The 22,500-nt window shown below is 43.5% G+C and overlaps 1 protein-coding gene across 1 annotated transcript in view; it reads left to right on the top strand.

The window, feature by feature from the left end:
* The window catches only part of LOC106590999 (oxysterol-binding protein-related protein 10), a 133,377-nt gene that overhangs the window by 72,637 nt on the left and 38,240 nt on the right, over positions 1 to 22,500 (top strand). Inside the window, 1 exon segment of the mRNA XM_045712704.1 lies at positions 17,158 to 17,316. Within this exon segment, the coding sequence (XP_045568660.1) occupies positions 17,158 to 17,316 (159 nt within the window).

Here is a 22,500-nt window from a genome sequence, read left to right as displayed (position 1 = left end):
ATAACAACCCAGCAAGCAAACTAGCTAAATTTGCCTTGAATGTTAATGCTTTTTTCGACCAGTCCCCAAATGAATAAAGTTGGTTCAGAGTTTGTTTTGATATTTCAACCTGCGTGTCCTGATCACGTCTGGTGTGGAAGGACAGAATCATCATGCAACGCGTGCCTGGTCTAGTCAGCATGTAAGGCAGGGATGGGCACCTGCCCCCCTCCTCCCTGTTGTAGGTCCACGGAACCATTTTAGGAACTCAGGCAGGGTCTCAACTTCCTGTTGCTAGGTAGAACAGTAGAATACACAAGGTAACATTTATACATGTGGTTGTACATCAGCAGGTTTTCTCTTGTTACGTCAGTCACTGACAGTCACTCAATTCGCTCATGTCAGCTAAGACTTTTTAGATTGGTAAATTAGTCTAGCCAGCTATCTAAACCTGTAGAAATCATGGCTGAATTACAGACCGGGTGGCCCCTATTGATTTTGTAAGTCACTCAGAAATCATATTAACATGGTGTAAGTCACTCTGAAATCATATTAACATGGTGTAAGTCACTCAGAAATCATATTAACATGGTGTAAGTCACTCAGAAATCATATTAACATGGTGTAAGTCACTCAGAAATCATATTAACATGGTGTAAGTCACTCAGAAATCACATTAACATGGTGTAAGTCACTCAGAAATCACATTAACATGGTGTAAGTCACTCAGAAATCACATTAACATGGTGTAAGTCACTCAGAAATCATATTAACATGGTGTAAGTCACTCAGAAATCACATTAACATGGTGTAAGTCAGGACAAAATGTGTAGAATTGCAGGATATTAGGGTTCAAAACATATTCTTCCACACAACTACCCTTCTCTCTCGCAGGCAGCCTTTGTCACGCTGTGCATGGGAGCAGAAGGGGCCCGTGAGACATGCAGGCCCGGCCCAGCCCAGCGCACGTGGGCCCTAACTGCCTTGTGCCTCGTGCACGTTGCCATGTCGTGATACGGGGAAGAGTATTTTCTTCTGTTCTGGGTGACGCAGGGAGGAATGTTCCAACCCTCAGGCACGACTCCTTCAACACTGACATGAAAACATTAGATTTCACATTTCATCACGTCCCTGGGACTGCTATTATATATCCTCCCCTGACCCTGGCCCGTCCCTCCTTCAGGACCCTGGCCCGTCCTCCTTCAGGACCCTGGCCCGTCCCTCCTTCAGGACCCTGGCCCATCCCTCCTTCAGGACCCTGGCCCGTCCCTCCTTCAGGACCCTGGCCCGTCCCTCCATCAGGACCCTGACCCGTCCCTCCATCAGGACCCTGGCCCGTCCCTCCTTCAGGACCCTGGCCCGCCCCTCCTTCAGGACCCTGGCCCGTCCCTCCTTCAGGACCCTGACCCGTCCCTCCATCAGGACCCTGGCCCGTCCCTCCTTCAGGACCCTGGCCCGTCCCGCCTTCAGGACCCTGGCCCGTCCCGCCTTCAGGACCCTGGCCCGTCCCTCCTTCAGGAGAGCGACAAGGATGGGAATCAGAATGGGGATTCGTATCTGGAATTCCTATAGTTGAACTTGTCATTTCTATCTATCTTTGAAGACCTCATTCACCTATAATGACTCAAAGTAGTCAGGTAGTGTATAGAACACAGACATCTAATGTCATAGGAAATACTGTACTGCTGTTTTTATGTAACCTTTATTTAACCTTTATTTAACTAGGCGAGTCAGTTAAGAACAAATCATTATTTACAATGACGGCCTACATCGGCCAAACCCGGACGGCGCTGGGACAAATTGTGCGTCACCCTATGGGACTCCCAATCACGGCCAGTTGTGATACAGCCTGGATTTGAACCTGTAGTGTCTGTAGTGACGCCTCCAGCACTGAGATGCAGTGCCTTAGGCCTCCGCGCCACTCGGGGGCGCTGTTACATGCAGGTAATAATAAGGGTAGGCTCTCGTAGACAGACCCAGTGGGACTGGGTGAGATGATGTTTACAGTTGTTCTCAAACCTCTTAACTATACAGTTATATAATACATGACTGATTTAGTCTGGGTTTCTGGATCACAACTTTGTGACAGCTGTTGTAAAAAAAATGGCTCTATAAATACATTTGGATTGGTTGATGTACATTAAGTACTGTACTTTCAACCTACGTCAAGGAAACTAAAGAGTTGATTAGCTATGCCTTGTTTGTATCTGTGTGCTATCTCTCTCTGAGTTGATTAGCTATACCTTGTTTGCGTCAGTGTGCTATCTCTCTCTGAGTTGATTAGCTATGCCTTGTTTGTGTCTGTGTGCTATCTCTCTCTGAGTTGATTTGCTATGCCATGTTTGTGTCAGTGTGCTATCTCTGAGTTGATTGGCTATGCCTTGTTTGTGTCAGTGTGCTATCTCTGAGTTGATTGGCTATGACTTGTGTGTGTCAGTGTGCTATCTCTGAGTTGATTAGCTATGCCTTGTTTGTGTCTGTGTGCTATCTCTCTCTGAGTTGATTAGCTATGCCTTGTTTGTGTCTGTGTGCTATCTCTCTCTGTGTTGATTAGCTATGCCTTGTTTGTGTCTGTGTGCTATCTCTCTCTGAGTTGATTAGCTATGCCTTGTTTGTGTCTGTGTGCTATCTCTCTCTGTGTTGATTAGCTATGCCTTGTTTGTGTCTCTGTGCTATCTCTCTCTGAGTTGATTAGCTATGCCTTGTTTGTGTCTGTGTGCTATCTCTCTCTGAGTTGATTAGCTATGCCTTGTTTGTGTCTCTGTGCCATCTCTCTCTGTGGCCCAGGGGTTTCTGACTGTGTAGTACACTACAGGAACGGTAACAGGCGGTGTAAAACAGTACTGCCATTAGAGAAACTATAACAGTTTGGCTTGCAGCCAAACCAACTCCTCCCTGTACAGCAGGGCAAGAAGAAAGGGTCTGTAAGCCTGTGTGTGTGTGTGTGTGTGTGTGTGTGTGTGTGTGTGTGTGTGTGTGTGTGTGTGTGTGTGTGTGTGTGTGTGTGTGTGTGTGTGTGTGTGTGTGTGTGTGTGTGTGTGTGTGTGTGTGTGTGTGTGTGTGTGTGCGTGTGCATCTTGGCTTATGTGGTAAGTAATGACCCATTGTGTCTGCATCACAGAGCTCTGTGTGGTCTTCTGTCCTGTCCTGCACTACTCTATTCTGACAGCAGAGGGCGCAATACATCAGAGGTACTGACAGACAAATTTCAATTGCATTTTCTTGATTACTCACGTCCTCACCCATTGGATGAAAAGGTCATAGGGGAGGGACAAATGGGTTTTGAGAAAGACACGAGGAGAGAGGAGGTGAGGAATCAAGGAAATTCAATTGAGATTCTCCCACAGTCCTTATCCAGACACCTCCCACCGTTCGGTCTCTAAGTTTAGCTTAGAAGAGACTGAAGTTACTGTCCTAAATTAAGTCAACTAGCACGGCACCAAAACAACACCATCTTGTTTTGCTTTAACCAAGTTTCTGTTGTTGTTATTATTAATATTAGTCCCAGCTATCATATTTGGTTCCTTTTAAAGTTGTGGGGACGTATGTTTTTGGTTTCCCGTTGGTTCTGGGAGCAAAGCCGTACATTTCCTGACCGGTAAAACAGAATGTTTTATTAAACGTTCTGAGAACGGAAGTGAACATTTCACTTGTTCTGGGAATGTACATTTTTAGGTTGCAGGGAGGTTCTGAGAACGTTTTACTATGGTTCCCTGCGAGTTTCCCTGGAAGTTTTAACGTTTTGAGAACGGAAATTATAGTTTATTTGGAGGTTTTTTTAATCACTTCCTTAAAACTTTTAACTGAATGTTTCAATAAGACTTTTAATAACATCGATAGCTTAGTCTGGATAAAGTGTTTTGAGCTCCAAGCACAGATAAGACACATGGATATGTATTTACTTAGGCATGAATGATGCAAACACATTTCTTTGTTTATTCTGGCACGGCAATAGTGAGATTTGAACCTATGATCTTTTGTTCTCTACACATGGAATCAGTCCACTGCGCCACCAGTATGAGCTAGCGTGCCATGTTTGTATTTTTTACTCATAAAAGGCTGTTTATTTTAGTCTATTCAAACGGAACCCATTTCAAAGGAAAACAAGCACTCATTAAGATCAGCTGTGGCCAATTAGTGGGCGCGGCCAAAACACCTGAACACACTTAACAAGATAGAGAACAGAGAGAGTTCTGTTGACGCTGAGAACGCTGAGAACGGAATGTATGGTTTTCCCAATGACATTCTTAGAACGTTCTTTGAATGTTTTCCAGTGGTTTTAAAAACGTTTCTTAAAATGTTCTGAGAACATGACTTTAAATAAAACCATGTGGAAACCTGCAGGAAACGTTATGCTGAAGTACTGATATTCCCACAGAAGAACGTTGTTTCTTAACGTTCTCGGAGCTAACTGAGATCTTTCCCAATGTCAAACCAGTTGGAGAACGTTCCTGGGACATTACCAAAAATGTAATTAAATGTAACTATGTTTGACTTTTTAGGAAATATTCTGTTAATGTCAGGAAATACCAAGAAAATAACTTATTTTGTGAAATTCCTTAAATGTGCTGAGAATGTTCCAAATCCAAGCAACTATCCTGTAGCATTCCCAGAACGTTGTGTGAAGGTTGTAACTATCCTGCAGCATTCTCAGAACGTTGTGTGAAGGTTGTAACTATCCTGCAGCATTCCCAGAACGTTGTGTGAAGGTTGTAACTATCCTGCAGCATTCCCAGAACGTTGTGTGAAGGTTGTAGGCAGAATAACCACAGGACAACCATGCTCTTACCAAACTCTAAGGAACATATGGTTCTCAGAACGTTATGTGCTAGCTGGAGTGTGTGTGTGTGTGTGTGTGTGTGTGTGTGTGTGTGTGTGTGTGTGTGTGTGTGTGTGTGTGTGTGTGTGTGTGTGTGTGTGTGTGTGTGTGTGTGTGTGTGTGTGTGTGTGTGTGTGTGTGTGTGTGTGTGTGTGTGTGTGGCATGTCAGCTGTGTTCTAGATGTTTGATGTACTGGAGTGTGACAACTATGTCAGGATAGAGGGACTCTCTGGGGTTCTCGCTCTCTTTCTCTCTTTCTTTCTTTCTCCCTCTCTCTCTCTCTCTCTCTTTTGCTATCTCTCTCTCTCTCTTGCTCTCTCTCTCTCTTTTGCTCTCTCTATGACTTGAGTTGTGTTACTGCAGCTAGTAGTCCATTCTCCCTGAGGTCATCTGTTCTTTATCAGTCCATTCTCCCTGAGATCATCTGTTCTTTATCAGTCCATTCTCCCTGAGGTCATCTGTTCTTTATCAGTCCATTCTCCCTGAGATCATCTGTTCTTTATCAGTCCATTCTCCCTGAGGTCATCTGTTCTTTATCAGTCCATTCTCCCTGAGGTTATCTGTTCTTTATCAGTCCATTCTCCCTGAGGTCATCTGTTCTTTATCAGTCCATTCTCCCTGAGGTCATCTGTTCTTTATCAGTCCATTCTCCCTGAGGTCATCTGTTCTTTATCAGTCCATTCTCCCTGAGGTCATCTGTTCTTTATCAGTCCATTCTCCCTGAGGTCATCTGTTCTTTATCAGTCCATTCTCCCTGAGGTCATCTGTTCTTTATCAGTCCATTCTCCCTGAGGTCATCTGTTCTTTATCAGTCCATTCTCCTTGAGGTCATCTGTTCTTTATCAGTCCATTCTCCCTGAGGTCATCTGTTCTTTATCAGTCCATTCTCCCTGAGGTCATCTGTTCTTTATCAGTCCATTCTCCCTGAGGTCATCTGTTCTTTATCAGTCCATTCTCCCTCAGGTCATCTGTTCTTTATCAGTCCATTCTCCCTGAGGTCATCTGTTCTTTATCAGTCCATTCTCCTTGAGGTCATCTGTTCTTTATCAGTCCATTCTCCCTCAGGTCAATCAGTCAATTACATATATATATATTTTTACATCAACAGATTTCACAAAGTGCTTATATGGATTATACAGTAACCCAGCCTTATCAGCAGATTATACAGTAACCCAGCCTTATCAGCAGATTATACAGTAACCCAGCCTTATCAGCAGATTATACAGTAACCCAGCTTTATCAGCAGATTATACAGTAACCCAGCTTTATCAGCAGATTATACAGTAATCCAGCTTTATCAGCAGATTATACAGTAATCCATCTTTATCAGCAGATTATACAGTAACCCAGCCTTATCAGCAGATTATACAGTAACCCAGCCTAAAATCCCAAAGAGCAAACAATACACATTATTATTATTTTTATTTATTGTTACCGTTATTTTACCAGGTAAATTAACTGAGAACACATTGCCATTTACAGCAACGACCTGGGGAATAGTTACAGGGGAGAGGAGGGAGGATGAACGAGCCAATTGGAAGCTGGGGATGATTAGGTAGCCATGATGGTATGAGGGTCAGATTGGGAATTTAGCCAGGACACCAGGGCTAACACCCCTACTCTTACAATATAGAAGCACGTTGGCTAGGAAAATCTCCCATGAACCTCTGAAGAAACCTAGAGAGGAACCAGGCTCTGAGGGGTGGCCATTCCTCTTCTGGCTGTGCATGGCCATTAAGGCCAGATCGTTCTTCAAGATGTTCAAACGTTCATAGATAACCAGCAGGGTCAGATAATAATAATCACAGTGGTTGTAGAGGGTGCAACAAGTCAGCACCTCAGGAGTAAATGTCAGTTGGCTTTTCATAGCCGATCACTCAGAGGTCGAGACAGCAGGTGCAATCTCGTAACAGTCAGAGGACAAAAAATCCACAGAGACAAACCGATATCTTTCCGACAGATAAGATCTAAACCAGGCAAGAACTTGTCTGCGTAGACCAATTAGGGTTTCCAAACTCTCCAAAAGAATGGGGTGAGCGATGGCATCAATAGTGGCACTAAGGTCTAGGAGCACGAGGACAGACGCAGAACCTCGGTCTGACGCCATTAAAAGGTAATTTACCACCTTCCTGAGTGCAGTCTCAGTGCTATGATGGGGTCTGCTACCAGACTGGAGCGTTTCATATACATTATTTGTCTTCGGGAAGGAAGTTGCTGAGCAAAATCCTTGAGAGGAATGGTAGATTCCATATAGGCCGATAGTTTAAAACCAAAAGTAGATCCAGGGTATGATTGTGTCACTGCATAGGTCCTGAGACATGATGGACAAAACCCACTGAGTCCATTATGACTCAGAAAGCCTATTGGAGTGGGTCTGTCGAATTCTCCATGTGAATATTGAAGTCACCAAAAATTAGAATATTATCTGCCATGACTGTGAGGTCCGATAAGAATTCAGGGAACTCAGGAGGCCTGTAAACAGTAGCTATTAAAAGTGATTGAGTAAGCTGCATAGATTTCATAACTAGAAGCACAAAAGACTAAAACGTAATATTTTTGTGGGTTGTTAATTTGAAATTTACTGTCATAAATGTTAGCAACACCTCCGCCTTTGCGGGATGCGCGGGGGATATGGTCACTAGTGTAACCAGGAGGTGAGGCCTCATTTAACACAGTAAATTCATCAGGCTTAAGCCATGTTTCAGTCAGGCCAATCACATCAAGGTTATGATCAGTGATTAGTTCATTGACTATAACTGCCTTTGAAGTGAGGGATCTAACATTAAGTAGTCCTATATTGAGATGTGAGGTATCACAATCTCTTTCAATAATGGCAGGAATGGAGGAGGTCTTTATTCCAGTGAGATTGCTAAGGCGAACACCGCCATTTTTAGTTTCGCTCAACCCAGGTCGAGGCACAGACACGGTCTCAATGGGGATAGCTGAGCTGACTACACTGACTGTGCTAGAGGCAGACTCCACTAAGCTGGCAGGCAGCCTATCTCATTGCAGGCTAGAGGAGTTAGAGCCCTGTCTATGTTGATAGATAAGATGTACCATCTACACTCGCCAGTTCTAGCCTCAGCCAGCACCATCTTCAGATTAGCCTTTATGTCGGCAGCCCTGCCCCCTGGTAAACAGTGTAATAGTTTAGTACTGTGGGTAATGGAGTCGCCAATGACCAGGGTTTTCAATGTGTCAGAGATAATGGTGGGAGCCTTCGGTGGCTCAGACCCAGTAACCGGTGGAGGAGAGACCTGGGATGCCTCCCTCCCTCCCTCCCTCCCTCCCTCCCCCAACCTGAGGATGAAGACAGGTCACGAGACACACACACACACACACACACACACACACACACACACACACACACACACACACACACACACACCTATTGTACCTGTGATGAGTATGAATTCGGACAGGCAGTGACCACGGGGTTTCCAGTGGTGTGTGAAGATGTCTTCTCAAAGTCTTTGAAGTTTAAAGATCGGTGAACCTTTTACCCCTCATAAGTCCTTCTCCCCCGCTCTCCCCATCGCCCCACACATCTCTTCTACAGCAACCTATTAACCCTTAAAGGAGGGGAAGTCAACTTCTGAGTTTGTTGTTGTAGAGGAGCCCTGAGAGACAGAGAAACACTTGTTGAATCTGAATCTGTGCCAGGTAAGTCTTTGAGAACAAATTATATTTGGATATAGTGAATGTGAACTATGGACATTTGGTGAGTAAAGGTGTCATCACAGATGGATAGAGTGAAAGAGAGTAAAGGTAGAAAGAGGAAGAGGGAGAGAGAGAGAGAGGAAGAGGAAGAGGGAGAGAGTGAGAGGAAGAGGAGAGAGAGGAAGAGGGAGAGAAGAGGAGGAGGGAGAGAGGAAGAGGAGAGAGAGGAAGAGGGAGAGAAGAGGAGGAGGGAGAGGAAGAGTGGGAGGGAGAGAGGAAGAGGAAGAGAGGGAGAGAGGAGGCGGGGGAGAGGGAGGTAAAGAGGGAGGGAGGTAGAGAGGAGGCGGGAGAGAGGGAGAGGAAAAGAGGGAGAGTGGAAGAGGAAGAGGGAGAGCTCTGAGCTGCAGCTGCATAGTAGCCTGTATACCGCTAATTAACTGGTCTGTTCCATCTCATCATCAGGGGAGAGGGGGATGGAGGGATGGGGGAGGGTGAGCAGGAGGGAGAGATGGAGGGATGGGGGAGGAGAGGATGAGGAGGAGGGAGGGAGGGAGGGAGGGAGGGAGGGAGGGAGGGAGGGAGGGAGGGAGGGAGGGAGGGAGGGAGGGAGGGACGGAGGGAGGGACGGAGGGAGGGAGGGAGGGAGGGAGGGAGGGAAGAAGGAGGAGGATGAGGAGGGAGGGAGGGAGGGAGGGAGGGAGGGAGGGAGGGAGGGAGGGAGGGAGGGAGGGAAGAAGGAGGAGGATGAGGAGGAGGGAGGGAGGGAGGAGTGGAAAGTAGGAGGGGACATAGGGAAGAGGCAGGGATATGACGGAGTGGGGGTGGCTGAGAGAGGGGAAGGGACTAAGTAATAGAGGGAGGGACAAAGAGAAGGGGGAGGGAGGGATGAAGGGAGGAGCCTATAGAGGGATTGTCAGGATCACTAGTAATCTCTCCATTAGACGAGTATCAGGCAGCAGCCATCCCTGCACCGCTGCTTTCTCTGGCTCTCTCTATTTCTGTCTTTCTCTCCTTCTTTTATCTATCTCACATTCTCTCTCTCAATCCCCACCTCCTGTGAACACCACCTTTCCACATCCTTTCCTCCTTCTTCTCTCCTCCCTCCTTCCCTCTCTCCCAGTCTTCAGTTGTAACAGACCACTGGGACGCTAGTAAGGCAATTCTGGTATTCTGGGTGTTTCTTTCTCTTTCAGTCTCTCTCTCTCTCTATCTCCCCTCTCTCTCTCTCTCTCTCTCTCTATCTCCCCTCTCTCTCTCTCTGTCTCTCTCTCTCTCTCTCTCTCCCCTCTCTCTCTTTCTCTGGATGGTGGATATGTGGAAATTCGGCAAGACCCAGAGCAAGGGACCACCGGTTACATGTCAACCCAGCAATGTGAGTCTGAGTGTGGGGAGGAGAGAGAGGGTGGACAGGGTGGGAACAGACAGACTAACAGCTGCTACAGAGCTTATCTGTTTCCTTAACCCGGACACAGAGTGAGACTGGGCACCAAGATAACAGAGAGGGAGAGAGAGAGAGAGAGAGAGAGAGAGGGAGTTTGTTTGTGCCCTAAAGAGACTGAGAGAAGTTTTGTTGCTCTTGGAAACTTTACTTGTTATAGACAGACTGTGGAATCTTCTCCTGGTCTTATGACGAGAGTGAGTTTCAGTCTGTTGTGTTCTGCTTGTCGGGATTATTATTCTACATAGTGCTGTTATTATTGACTGTTTAGCAGCTGGATCATTTTAGTTTGGGGAGAGCTCTCTCCCCCTCTCTCTCTCTCTCGCTCTCTCTCCCTCTCTCTCTCTCTCCCCCTCTCCCTCTCTCTCTCTCCCCCTCTCTCTCTTTCTCTCTCTCCCCCTCTCCCTCTCCCTCTCTCCCCTCCCCCTCTCTCTCCCCCCTCTCTCTCTCTGTTCTGTCTGAATGTGTGTTCAAACTCAGAGGGAAAGTTTGTCTCAGAGTTGCCGAGTGAGAGTGAGGCTGTGTATCAAATGGAACCCTATTCCCTACATAGTGCACTACTTTTGACCAGAGCCTTATGGACCTTGGTTAAAAGTAGTGCACTATATAGGGGATATGGTTTCATTTGGGACGTAGCTGTGTTTATATGTTATTGGAGGAACTGATGATAACAGTAGAATCTCTATTTCCATATGTCTCTGTAGCTCACTGATGTTCAGTAGACTTCCAGCCGTCGTCTCTCTGACGAGCTGGTATGTAACTATCTCACTGAACAGAACTCATCTGTTTCTGCATAGAGATGGAAATAGTTCTACTGAAAGTTCATAATATAGCTGTAATGTTGTTCTGTAGAGACTTACTGTAATGTTGTTCTATAGAGACTTACTGTAATGTTGTGATATAGAGACTTAGTGTAATGTTGTTCTGTAGAGACCTACTGTAAGGTTGTTGGATAGAGACCTACTGTAATGTTGTTCTGTAGAGACCTACTGTAAGGTTGTTGGATAGAGACCTACTGTAATGTTGTTCTGTAGAGACTTACTGTAATGTTGTTCTATAGAGACTTACTGTAATGTTGTTCTCTAGAGACTTTCTGTAATGTTGTTCTATAGAGACTTACTGTAAAGTTGTTCTGTAGAGACTTACTGTAATGTTGTTCTATAGAGACTTACTGTAATGTTGTTCTATAGAGACTTACTGTAATGTTGTTCTGTAGAGATCTACTGTAAGGTTGTTGGATAGAGACTTACTGTAATGTTGTTCTGTAGAGACCTACTGTAAGGTTGTTGGATAGAGACCTACTGTAATGTTGTTCTGTAGAGACTTACTGTAATGTTGTTCTATAGAGACTTACTGTAATGTTGTTCTCTAGAGACTTTCTGTAATGTTGTTCTATAGAGACTTACTGTAAAGTTGTTCTGTAGAGACTTACTGTAATGTTGTTCTATAGAGACTTACTGTAATGTTGTTCTATAGAGACTTACTGTAATGTTGTTCTGTAGAGACCTACTGTAAGGTTGTTGGATAGAGACCTACTGTAATGTTGTTCTATAGAGACTTACTGTAATGTTGTTCTGTAGAGACTTACTGTAATGTTGTTATGTAGAGACTTACTGTAATGTTGTTCTGTAGAGACTTACTGTAATGTTGTTCTGTAGAGACTTACTGTAATGTTGTTCTATAGAGACTTACTGTAATGTTGTTCTATAGAGACTTACTGTAATGTTGTTCTGTAGAGACTTACTGTAAGGTTGTTCTGTAGAGACTTACTGTAATGTTGTTCTATAGAGACTTACTGTAATGTTGTTCTATAGAGACTTACTGTAATGTTGTTCTATAGAGACCTACTGTAATGTTGTTCTATAGAGACTTACTGTAATGTTGTTCTATAGAGACTTACTGTAATGTTGTTCTATAGAGACTTACTGTAATGTTGTTCTATAGAGACTTACTGTAATGTTGTTCTATAGAGACCTACTGTAATGTTGTTCTATAGAGACTTACTGTAATGTTGTTCTATAGAGACTTACTGTAATGTTGTTCTGTAGAGACCTACTGTAAGGTTGTTGGATAGAGACCTACTGTAATGTTGTTCTATAGAGACTTACTGTAATGTTGTTCTGTAGAGACTTACTGTAATGTTGTTCTATAGAGACTTACTGTAATGTTGTTCTATAGAGACTTACTGTAATGTTGTTCTATAGAGACTTACTGTAATGTTGTTCTATAGAGACCTACTGTAATGTTGTTCTATAGAGACTTACTGTAATGTTGTTCTATAGAGACTTACTGTAATGTTGTTCTGTAGAGACTTACTGTAATGTTGTTCTGTAGAGACTTACTGTAATGTTGTTCTGTAGAGACTTACTGTAATGTTGTTCTGTAGAGACTTACTGTAAGGTTGTTCTGTAGACACTTACTGTAATGTTGTTCTGTAGAGACCTACTGTAATGTTGTTGTATAGAGACCTACTGTAGTGTTGTTCTATAGAGACCTACTGTAATGTTGTTCTATAGAGACTTACTGTAATGTTGTTCTGTAGAGACCTACTGTAATGTTGTTCTATAGAGACTTACTGTAATGTTGTTCTGTAGAGCCCTACTGTAATGTTGTTCTATAGAGACCTACTGTAAGGTTGTTCTGTAGAGACTTACTGTAATGTTGTTCTATAGAGACTTACTGTAATGTTGTTCTATAGAGACTTACTGTAATGTTGTTGTATAGAGACCTACTGTAATGTTGTTGGATAGAGACCTACTGTAATGTTGTTGGATAGAGACCTACTGTAATGTTGTTCTATAGAGACTTACTGTAATGTTGTTGTATAGAGACCTACTGTAATGTTGTTGGATAGAGACCTACTGTAATGTTGTTGGATAGAGACCTACTGTAATGTTGTTCTATAGAGATCTACTGTAAGGTTGTTCTATAGAGACTTACTGTAATGTTGTTCTATAGAGACTTACTGTAATGTTGTTGGATAGAGACCTACTGTAAGGTTGTTCTATAGAGACCTACTGTAAGGTTGTTCTATAGAGACCTACTGTAATGTTGTTCTATAGAGACCTACTGTAATGTTGTTCTATAGAGACCTACTGTAAGGTTGTTCTATAGAGACCTACTGTAAGGTTGTTCTATAGAGACCTACTGTAAGGTTGTTCTATAGAGACCTACTGTAAGGTTGTTGTATAAATACACTGAGTGAGAGAGTGAGAGAGTGAGAGAGTGAGTGAGTGAGAGTGAGAGAGTGAGAGTGAGAGAGAGAGACAGGCTGAATGAATGACTGAGTAACTGGTAACAGCACTGTCAGAAATTCAGTCTGGGCATTGGACCCGTCCATACATAACTAGAGTACACTAACAGTAGAACACACCTCTCTCTCTCTTTGTATTCACACTGCCTTCGAATGAGGACTCAACTCTTTTGCCAGTTCACATCAACTATTTTCTTGTCCGAGTCCTCTTTGCATTGACATGCTGTGTTTAGGAAAGAACCAAGACCTTTCTATGAGTTTTTTTACAAAGTTACAGGACAAGCCATTTCATCTGAATGTGTTATCGGACAGCTAGATATAACTAGTTACATTTTCGGAAGCTAATAGATTACATTTAGTTACACAATGAGACATATTCATTGTAATCAGAATCTATTATTTACTTGTAAACGTTCTAACTATCAGGAGAATAACTGCAGACTAAATAACTCACTGGGGATTGAAATTACGTGAAAACATTGTTGATTCAACCAGTGTGTGTCCAATGGGAAGGCTGTAATATATATATATACATTTTTTACACAATGTAGGCTACTGCTTCTTTAAGAGCTAGAATAGATTTTGTTCCCTATGTAGTAATTCTCACCAAATATGTTGTCTTTTCACACTATAGTAAACAAATAATTAGAACTAAAAACTCCACACATATTTGGGAATTTCTGTGTATTCTTGACAATCCCGCTAGTCAATATTTAAAAATCACATGTTTTTGAATATTGAGGTAGAGAGAGAGATAGAGAGAGGTAGAGAAAGAGAGATAGATAGAGAGAGAAAGTTGGGGGAGAGCGGGAGAGAGAGAGAGAGAAAGAGAGCGGGAGAGAGAGAGGTAGAGAGAGAGAAAGAGAAAGTTGAGAGAGAGTGGGAGAGAGAGAGGTAGAGAGAGAGAAAGAGAAAGTTGAGAGAGAGTGGGAGAGAGAGAGACAGAGAGAGAGAAAGAGAGAGAGGTCGAGTGAGAGAAAGAGAGAGCGAGATAGAGGGACAGAGAGAAAGAGAGAGAGAAAGAGGTAGAGAAGGAGAGAAAAAAAGAATTAGCTTTTTACCAAATGACCGTACGACAGACCACGTATTCACCCTGCACACCCTAATTTACCAACAAACCTTAACAAAGGCAAATTATTCTCATGCTATGTTAATTTCAAAAAAGTTTTGACCCAATTTAGCATGAGGGTCTGCTATACAAATTGATGGAAAGTGGTTTTGGGGAAAAAAGATACGACATTATAAAATCCATGTACACAAACAAGTGTGAGGTTAAAATTGAGAAAAACACACATTTCTTCCCACAAGGCCGTGGGGGTGAGACAGGGATGCAGCTTAAGCCCCACCCTCTTCAACATATATATCAACAAATTGGCGCGGGCACTAGAACAGTCTGCAGCACCCGTCCTCACCCTACTAGAATCTGAAGTCAAATGTCTACTGTTTGCTGATGATCTGGTGCTTCTGTCCCCAACCAAGGAGGGCCTACAGCAGCACCTAGATCTTCTGCACAGATTCTGTCACACCTGGGCCCTGACAGTAAATCTCAGTAAGACCAAAATAAGGGTGTTGCAAAAAAGGTCCAGTCGCCAGGACCACAAACACAAATTCCATCTAGACACTGTTGCCCTAGAGCACACAAAAAACTATACATACCTCGGCCTAAACATCAGCACCACAGGTAACTTCCACAAAGCTGTGAACGATCTGAGAGACAAGGCAAGAAGGGCCTTCTATGCCATCAAAAGGAACATATCATTCAACATACCAATTAGGATCCGGCTAAAAATACTTGAATAACTCCCATATCTACAGGGTGAAATACCACAGTGTGCCTCACAGCAGCAAGATTTGTGACCTGTTGCCACAAGAAAAGTACAACCAGGTGGTTGTCCCCTCACCTCACTGGGCAGCTGGCAGCTCCCTGCAACACACACTCCCCTGTCTACCTTCTTCTGGGAGAGATGGACAGAGTCAGAGAGAGAGAGAGATGGAGAGAGCAGAGAGAGGGGAGTGAGAGAGAGATGGAGAAGGGAGATGGAGAGAGAGAGAGCGATGGAGAGGGGGAAAAGAGAGATAGAGAGATGGAGAGAGCAGAGAGGGGAGTGAGAGAGAGATGGAGAAGGGAGATGGGGAGTGAGAGAGAGAGAGATGGAGATCTTATGAGTTGCTGACATTTGCTTAGAAAGAAATAACCTCTGTCTTGTGAGAGAGAGAGAGAGAGAGAGAGAGAGAGAGAGAGAGAGAGAGAGAGAGAGAGAGGAGAGAGAGAGAATGGAGAGAGAGAGAGATGGAGAGAGTAGACAGAGTAGAGAGAGAGATGGAGAGGGGAGATAGAGTGATGGAGAGAGCGGGATGTTTTGCTTGGAGATAAATAACCTCAGAGAGAGAGCAAGAGAGTAGTCTTCAGAGAGAGAGAGAGCAAGAGAGAGAGAGAGAGAGAGAGAGAGAGAGAGCAAGAGAGAGAGAGAGAGAGAGAGAGAGAGAGAGAGAGAGAGAGAGACAGAGAGACAGAGAGAGAGAGAGAGAGACCTCTGTAGGTATGTCACATGACTGACTCCATTTCTCCACTCGTCTGTTGACACTGAACATGAACATGAGAGGAAAAACAGTCCTGAGAGAGATGGAAAGAGAGAGAAAAATAGAGAGAAAAAGAGAGTGTGTGTGTGAGAGAGAAATAGAGAAAGAGAGAGGGAGAGAGCAAGGCTTTTTCAGCTCCCAGAATGCTTTGGGCCTCATACTTCCATGCTACTTCCTAACATTATGAATTAGGAACAATATAGCAGTCTAAAATTACCTGCTGCTAAAGAAACCAAATGCATTTGCTGCCTTAAAGTGCTCTGAGGACAGTGGGGGAGACAGGGGGAGACCTGGGAGGCAGGGGGGAGGCAGGAGGGAGGTGGTGTGGGAGGCAGGAGGGAGGAAGGGGGAGTGAGCACTGAGGAAATCTGGATCATGTGCTAAGCTTTCAGGAATGTTTTCCTGAACAAGCCTTAAATAACAGGTAGTCACACTAGTAACCCTGTGGGGGCAGTTACCCACACATTACACACATTCTCTACATGTTGAAGAGAAACCTACATTTTACAGTTACCCACACATTACACACATTCTCTACATGTTGAAGAGAAACCTACATTTTACAGTTACCCACACATTACACACATTCTCTACATGTTGAAGAGAAACATACATTTTACAGTTACCCACACATTACACACATTCTCTACATGTTGAAGAGAAACATACATTTTACAGTTACCCACACATTACACACATTCTCTACATGTTGAAGAGAAACATACATTTTACAGTTACCCACACATTACACACATTCTCTACATGTTGAAGAGAAACCTACATTTTACAGTTACCCACACATTACACACATTCTCTACATGTTGAAGAGAAACCTACATTTTACAGTTACCCACACATTACACACATTCTCTACATGTTGAAGAGAAACATACATTTTACAGTTACCCACACATTACACACATTCTCTACATGTTGAAGAGAAACACATTTTACAGTTACCCACACATTACACACATTCTCTACATGTTGAAGAGAAACCTACATTTTACAGTTACCCACACATTACACACATTCTCTACATGTTGAAGAGAAACCTACATTTTACAGTTACCCACACATTGCACACATTCTCTACATGTTGAAGAGAAACATACATTTTACAGTTAGCCACATATTACACACATTCTCTACATGTGTGTGTGTGTGTGTGTGTGTGTGTGTGTGTTGTGTTGTGTTGTGTTATGTTGTCCCCCCCCCACCCCAGAGTCTATAGACCCCAGTACTGTAACTCTGTCCTCTAACCCCTCTGTTATGTTGTCCCCCCCCCACCCCAGAGTCTATAGACCCCAGTACTGTAACTCTGTCCTCTAACCCCTCTGTTATGTTGTCCCCCCCCACCCCAGAGTCTATAGACCCCAGTACTGTAACTCTGTCCTCTAACCCCTCTGTTATGTTGTCCCCCCCAGCCCCAGCAGGCCCCCCCCACCCCAGAGTCTATAGATCCCAGTGAAGAGATGACAGACACAGAGGACAGTGAGGAAGAGGACCTGGGAGTCAGAGAGGACCAAAGGAACATTATCCTTCACCTGCTGTCACAGCTCAAACTGGGCATGGACCTCACACGGGTAAGAACCAATACCTGGCCAATAACAACCTGCTGTATCGACCCCTGTTCTGTGTTTACAAACATTCCCCAACCATGGCGACGCGGACCAGTTGGTGACAGAACGAGGGCGAGTTCTTATAGAACGCCAGCAAAACGAATAGCCTCTATTCAGATGTTGCTGTTGAGTGTATTTCACACAACTTTAGAATTATAATTGGATTTTAAGGCTCGTATGAACGTCCTGCTTCATTTAATGTTTATGTGTCGTCATCGCAAATCAACTGCGTTATACTTCAACTTCAACCAGTGATGTGTCTCTTCGGCTAGCTTTCGCTACAGCCTGATATCAATCAGCGTTAGCATTCTAGCTAACATCTTGCTGCATCCAAAAATATATATTTTGCAAAGATCACAACCAAATATAATCTTAGCGACTGTTCAATAAAGAATAGAAACAGAAGTTTAAATGTTTGAGAACCTCAAAAAAGTGATTTTGTTTTAAATAAAATAGTAATAAAAGGTAAATCTAGGTTATGTTGATGGTCTTTATTACTGCAGCCAAGAGCCGCGCATCTTTGCCTGACGTCATATCAAATCAAATCACATTTTATTAGTCACATGCGCCTGAATACAACAGGTGTAGTAGACCTTACAGTGAAATGCTGAATACAACAGGTGTAGTAGACCTTACAGAGAAATGCTGAATACAACAGGTGTAGTAGACCTTACAGTGAAATGCTGAATACAACAGGTGTAGTAGACCTTACAGTGAAATGCTGAATACAACAGGTGTAGTAGACCTTACAGTGAAATGCTGAATACAACAGGTGTAGTAGACCTTACAGTGAAATGCTGAATACAACAGGTGTAGTAGACCTTACAGTGAAATGCTGAATACAACAGGTGTAGTAGACCTTACAGAGAAATGCTGAATACAACAGGTGTAGTAGACCTTACAGTGAAATGCTGAATACAACAGGTGTAGTAGACCTTACAGTGAAATGCTGAATACAACAGGTGTAGTAGACCTTACAGTGAAATGCTGAATACAACAGGTGTAGTAGACCTTACAGTGAAATGCTGAATACAACAGGTGTAGTAGACCTTACAGTGAAATGCTGAATACAACAGGTGTAGTAGACCTTACAGTGAAATGCTGAATACAACAGGTGTAGTATACCTTACAGTGAAATGCTGAATACAACAGGTGTAGTAGACCTTACAGTGAAATGCTGAATACAACAGGTGTAGTAGACCTTACAGTGAAATGCTGAATACAACAGGTGTAGTAGACCTTACAGTGAAATGCTGAATACAACAGGTGTAGTAGACCTTACAGTGAAATGCTGAATACAACAGGTGTAGTAGACCTTACAGAGAAATGCTGAATACAACAGGTGTAGTAGACCTTACAGTGAAATGCTGAATACAAGAGGTGTAGTAGACCTCACAGTGAAATGCTGAATACAACAGGTGTAGTAGACCTTACAGTGAAATGCTGAATACAACAGGTGTAGTAGACCTTACAGTGAAATGCTGAATACAACAGGTGTAGTAGACCTTACAGTGAAATGCTGAATACAACAGGTGTAGTAGACCTTACAGTGAAATGCTGAATACAACAGGTGTAGTAGACCTTACAGTGAAATGCTGAATACAACAGGTGTAGTAGACCTTACAGTGAAATGCTGAATACAACAGGTGTAGTAGACCTTACAGTGAAATGCTGAATACAACAGGTGTAGTAGACCTTACAGTGAAATGCTGAATACAACAGGTGTAGTAGACCTCACAGTGAAATGCTGAATACAACAGGTGTAGTAGACCTTACAGTGAAATGCTGAATACAACAGGTGTTGTAGACCTTACAGTGAAATGCTGAATACAACAGGTGTAGTAGACCTTACAGTGAAATGCTGAATACAACAGGTGTAGTAGACCATACAGTGAAATGCTGAATACAACAGGTGTAGTAGACCCTACAGTGAAATGCTGAATACAACAGGTGTAGTAGACCTCACAGTGAAATGCTGAATACAACAGGTGTAGTAGACCTTACAGTGAAATACTGAATACAACAGGTGTAGTAGACCTTACAGTGAAATGCTGAATACAACAGGTGTAGTAGACCTTACAGTGAAATGCTGAATACAACAGGTGTAGTAGACCTTACAGTGAAATGCTGAATACAACAGGTGTAGTAGACCTTACAGAGAAATGCTGAATACAACAGGTGTAGTAGACCTTACAGTGAAATGCTGAATACAACAGGTGTAGTAAACCTTACAGAGAAATGCTGAATACAACAGGTGTAGTAGACCTTACAGTGAAATGCTGAATACAACAGGTGTAGTAGACCTTACAGTGAAATACTGAATACAACAGGTGTAGTAGACCTTACAGTGAAATGCTGAATACAACAGGTGTAGTAAACCTTACAGTGAAATGCTGAATACAACAGGTCAAGTAGACCTCACAGTGAAATGCTGAATACAACAGGTGTAGTAGACCTTACAGTGAAATGCTGAATACAACAGGTGTAGTAAACCTTACAGTGAAATGCTGAATACAACAGGTGTAGTAGACCTTACAGTGAAATGCTGAATACAACAGGTGTAGTAAACCTTAAGGTGAAATGCTGAATACAACAGGTGTAGTAGACCCTACAGTGAAATGCTGAATACAACAGGTGTAGTAGACCTTACAGTGAAATGCTGAATACAACAGGTGTAGTAGACCTTACAGTGAAATACTGAATACAACAGGTGTAGTAGACCTTACAGTGAAATGCTGAATACAACAGGTCAAGTAGACCTTACAGTGAAATGCTGAATACAACAGGTGTAGTAGACCTTACAGTGAAATGCTGAATACAACAGGTGTAGTAGACCTCACAGTGAAATGCTGAATACAACAGGTGTAGTAGACCTTACAGTGAAATGCTGACTACAACAGGTGTAGTAGACCTTACAGTGAAATGCTGAATACAACAGGTGTAGTAGACCCTACAGTGAAATGCTGAATACAACAGGTGTAGTAGACCTTACAGTGAAATGCTGAATACAACAGGTGTAGTAGACCTCACAGTGAAATGCTGAATACAACAGGTGTAGTAGACCTTACAGTGAAATGCTTACTAACAAGCCCTTAAACAACAATGCGTTAAAAAAAGTAAAAAAATAAACGAATAAGAAATAAAAGTAACAAATAATTGAAGAGCAGCAATAAAATAACAATAGCGAGACTATATACAGGGGGGTACCGGTACAGAGTCAATGTGCGGGGGCACCGGTTAGTTGGGCAATGCAAATATTCTGGGTAGCCATTTGATTAGCTGTTCAGCAGTCTTATGGCTTGGTGGTAGACGCTGTTTAGAAGCCTCTTGGACCTAGACTTGGCGCTCCGGTACCGCTTGCCATGCTTTAGAGAGAACAGTCTATGAATAGGGTGGCTGGAGTCTTTGACAATGTTTAGGGCCTTCCTCTGACACCGCCTGGTGTAGAGGTCCTGGATGGCAGGAAGCTTAGCCCCAGTGATGTACTGGGCCGTATGTACTACCCTCTGTAGTGCCTTGCAGTCGGAGGCCGAGCAGTTGCCATACCAGGCAGTGATGCAACAAGTCAGGATGCTCTCGACGGTGCATCTGTAGAAACCTTTGAGGATCTGAGGACCCGTGCCAAATCTTTTCAGTCTCCTGAGGGGGAATAGGTTTTATCGTGCCCTCTTCATGACTGTCTTGGTGTGCTTGGACCATGTTAGTTTGTTTAGTGATGTGGACACCAAGGAACTTGAAGCTCTCAACCTGCTCCACTACAGCCCCGTCGATTAGAATGGGGGCGTGCTCGGTCCTCTTTTTCCTGTAGTCCACAGTCAGTGTGTCGTGTTCTGTAAAAGGGTCTATATCACCAGTGGAAGTTAAATCAAACAGCATCTACTTTATTCTAACTGGACATGAACCCTTGCTGGGTACATCTAACGGCGCGGGTAAGAACCACACTTGAGTTATACTGTTCATCAGTGTTTCTCAATTGTAGTCGTTGCTGGTACTGTACAAGTACACCTGATTCAACCCGTCACATCAAGGACTTGATGTGTACAACTTAGTGGGGAAGGCCTAGTCAAGGACACCAGTGAGCATTACACACAACTTAGTGGGGAAGGCCTAGTCAAGGACACCAGTGAGCATTACACACAACTTAGTGGGGAAGGCCTAGTCAAGGACACCAGTGAGCTTTACACACAACTTAGTGGGGAAGGCCTAGTCAAGAACACCAGTGAGCTTTACACACAACTTAGTGGGGAAGACCTAGTCGAGGACACCAGTGACCTTTACACACGTTCATGCTAGTGAAATAGACAACAACTGTAGTTAGTGGCCAGTGTTCTAACAGTGAACGAACAACAGAAACTGTCCCTCTGATAGTGAAACAGCACACAGCTCCCTGATAGTGAAACAGCACACAGCTCTCTGATAGTGAAACAGCACACAGCTCTCTGATGGTGAAACAGCACACAGCTCTCTGATGGTGAAACAGCACACAGCTCTCTGATGGTGAAACAGCACACAGCTCTCTGATAGTGAAACAGCACACAGCTCCCTGATAGTGAAACAGCACACAGCTCTCAGATAGTGAAACAGCACACAGCTCTCTGATAGTGAAACAGCACACAGCTCTCAGATAGTGAAACAGCACACAGCTCTCTGATAGTGAAACAGCACACAGCTCTCAGATAGTGAAACAGCACACAGCTCTCTGATAGTGAAACAGCACACAGCTCCCTGATAGTGAAACAGCACACAGCTCCCTGATAGTGAAACAGCTCACAGCTCTCTGATAGTGAAACAGCACACAGCTCTCAGATAGTGAAACAGCACACAGCTCTCTGATAGTGAAACAGCACACAGCTCTCTGATAGTGAAACAGCACACAGCTCTCTGATAGTGAAACAGCACACAGCTCTCTGCTCTGACTTCACACAGCTCTCAGATGGCAGAGAGCACCAGGTGCTGACACAGATAAACGTATCTACCTAACACACTGTCCTTTTACAGAGAGAGAGAGATGTATTCATTATTTAGTTGCTAGTTCATTCCCCAAGCCTCCATCTGTCCAGTCCCTCTCCTGTACTCAACACTCTGTCCTCTACTCCTCTCCTCTCCTCTCCTCACCTCACCTCACCTCACCTCTCCTCACCTCTCCTC

The sequence above is a fragment of the Salmo salar genome, chromosome ssa02 (genome assembly GCF_905237065.1).
Source record: "Salmo salar chromosome ssa02, Ssal_v3.1, whole genome shotgun sequence".
NCBI lineage: Eukaryota > Metazoa > Chordata > Actinopteri > Salmoniformes > Salmonidae > Salmo > Salmo salar.
This window is presented reverse-complemented; position numbering and strand designations above follow the sequence as displayed.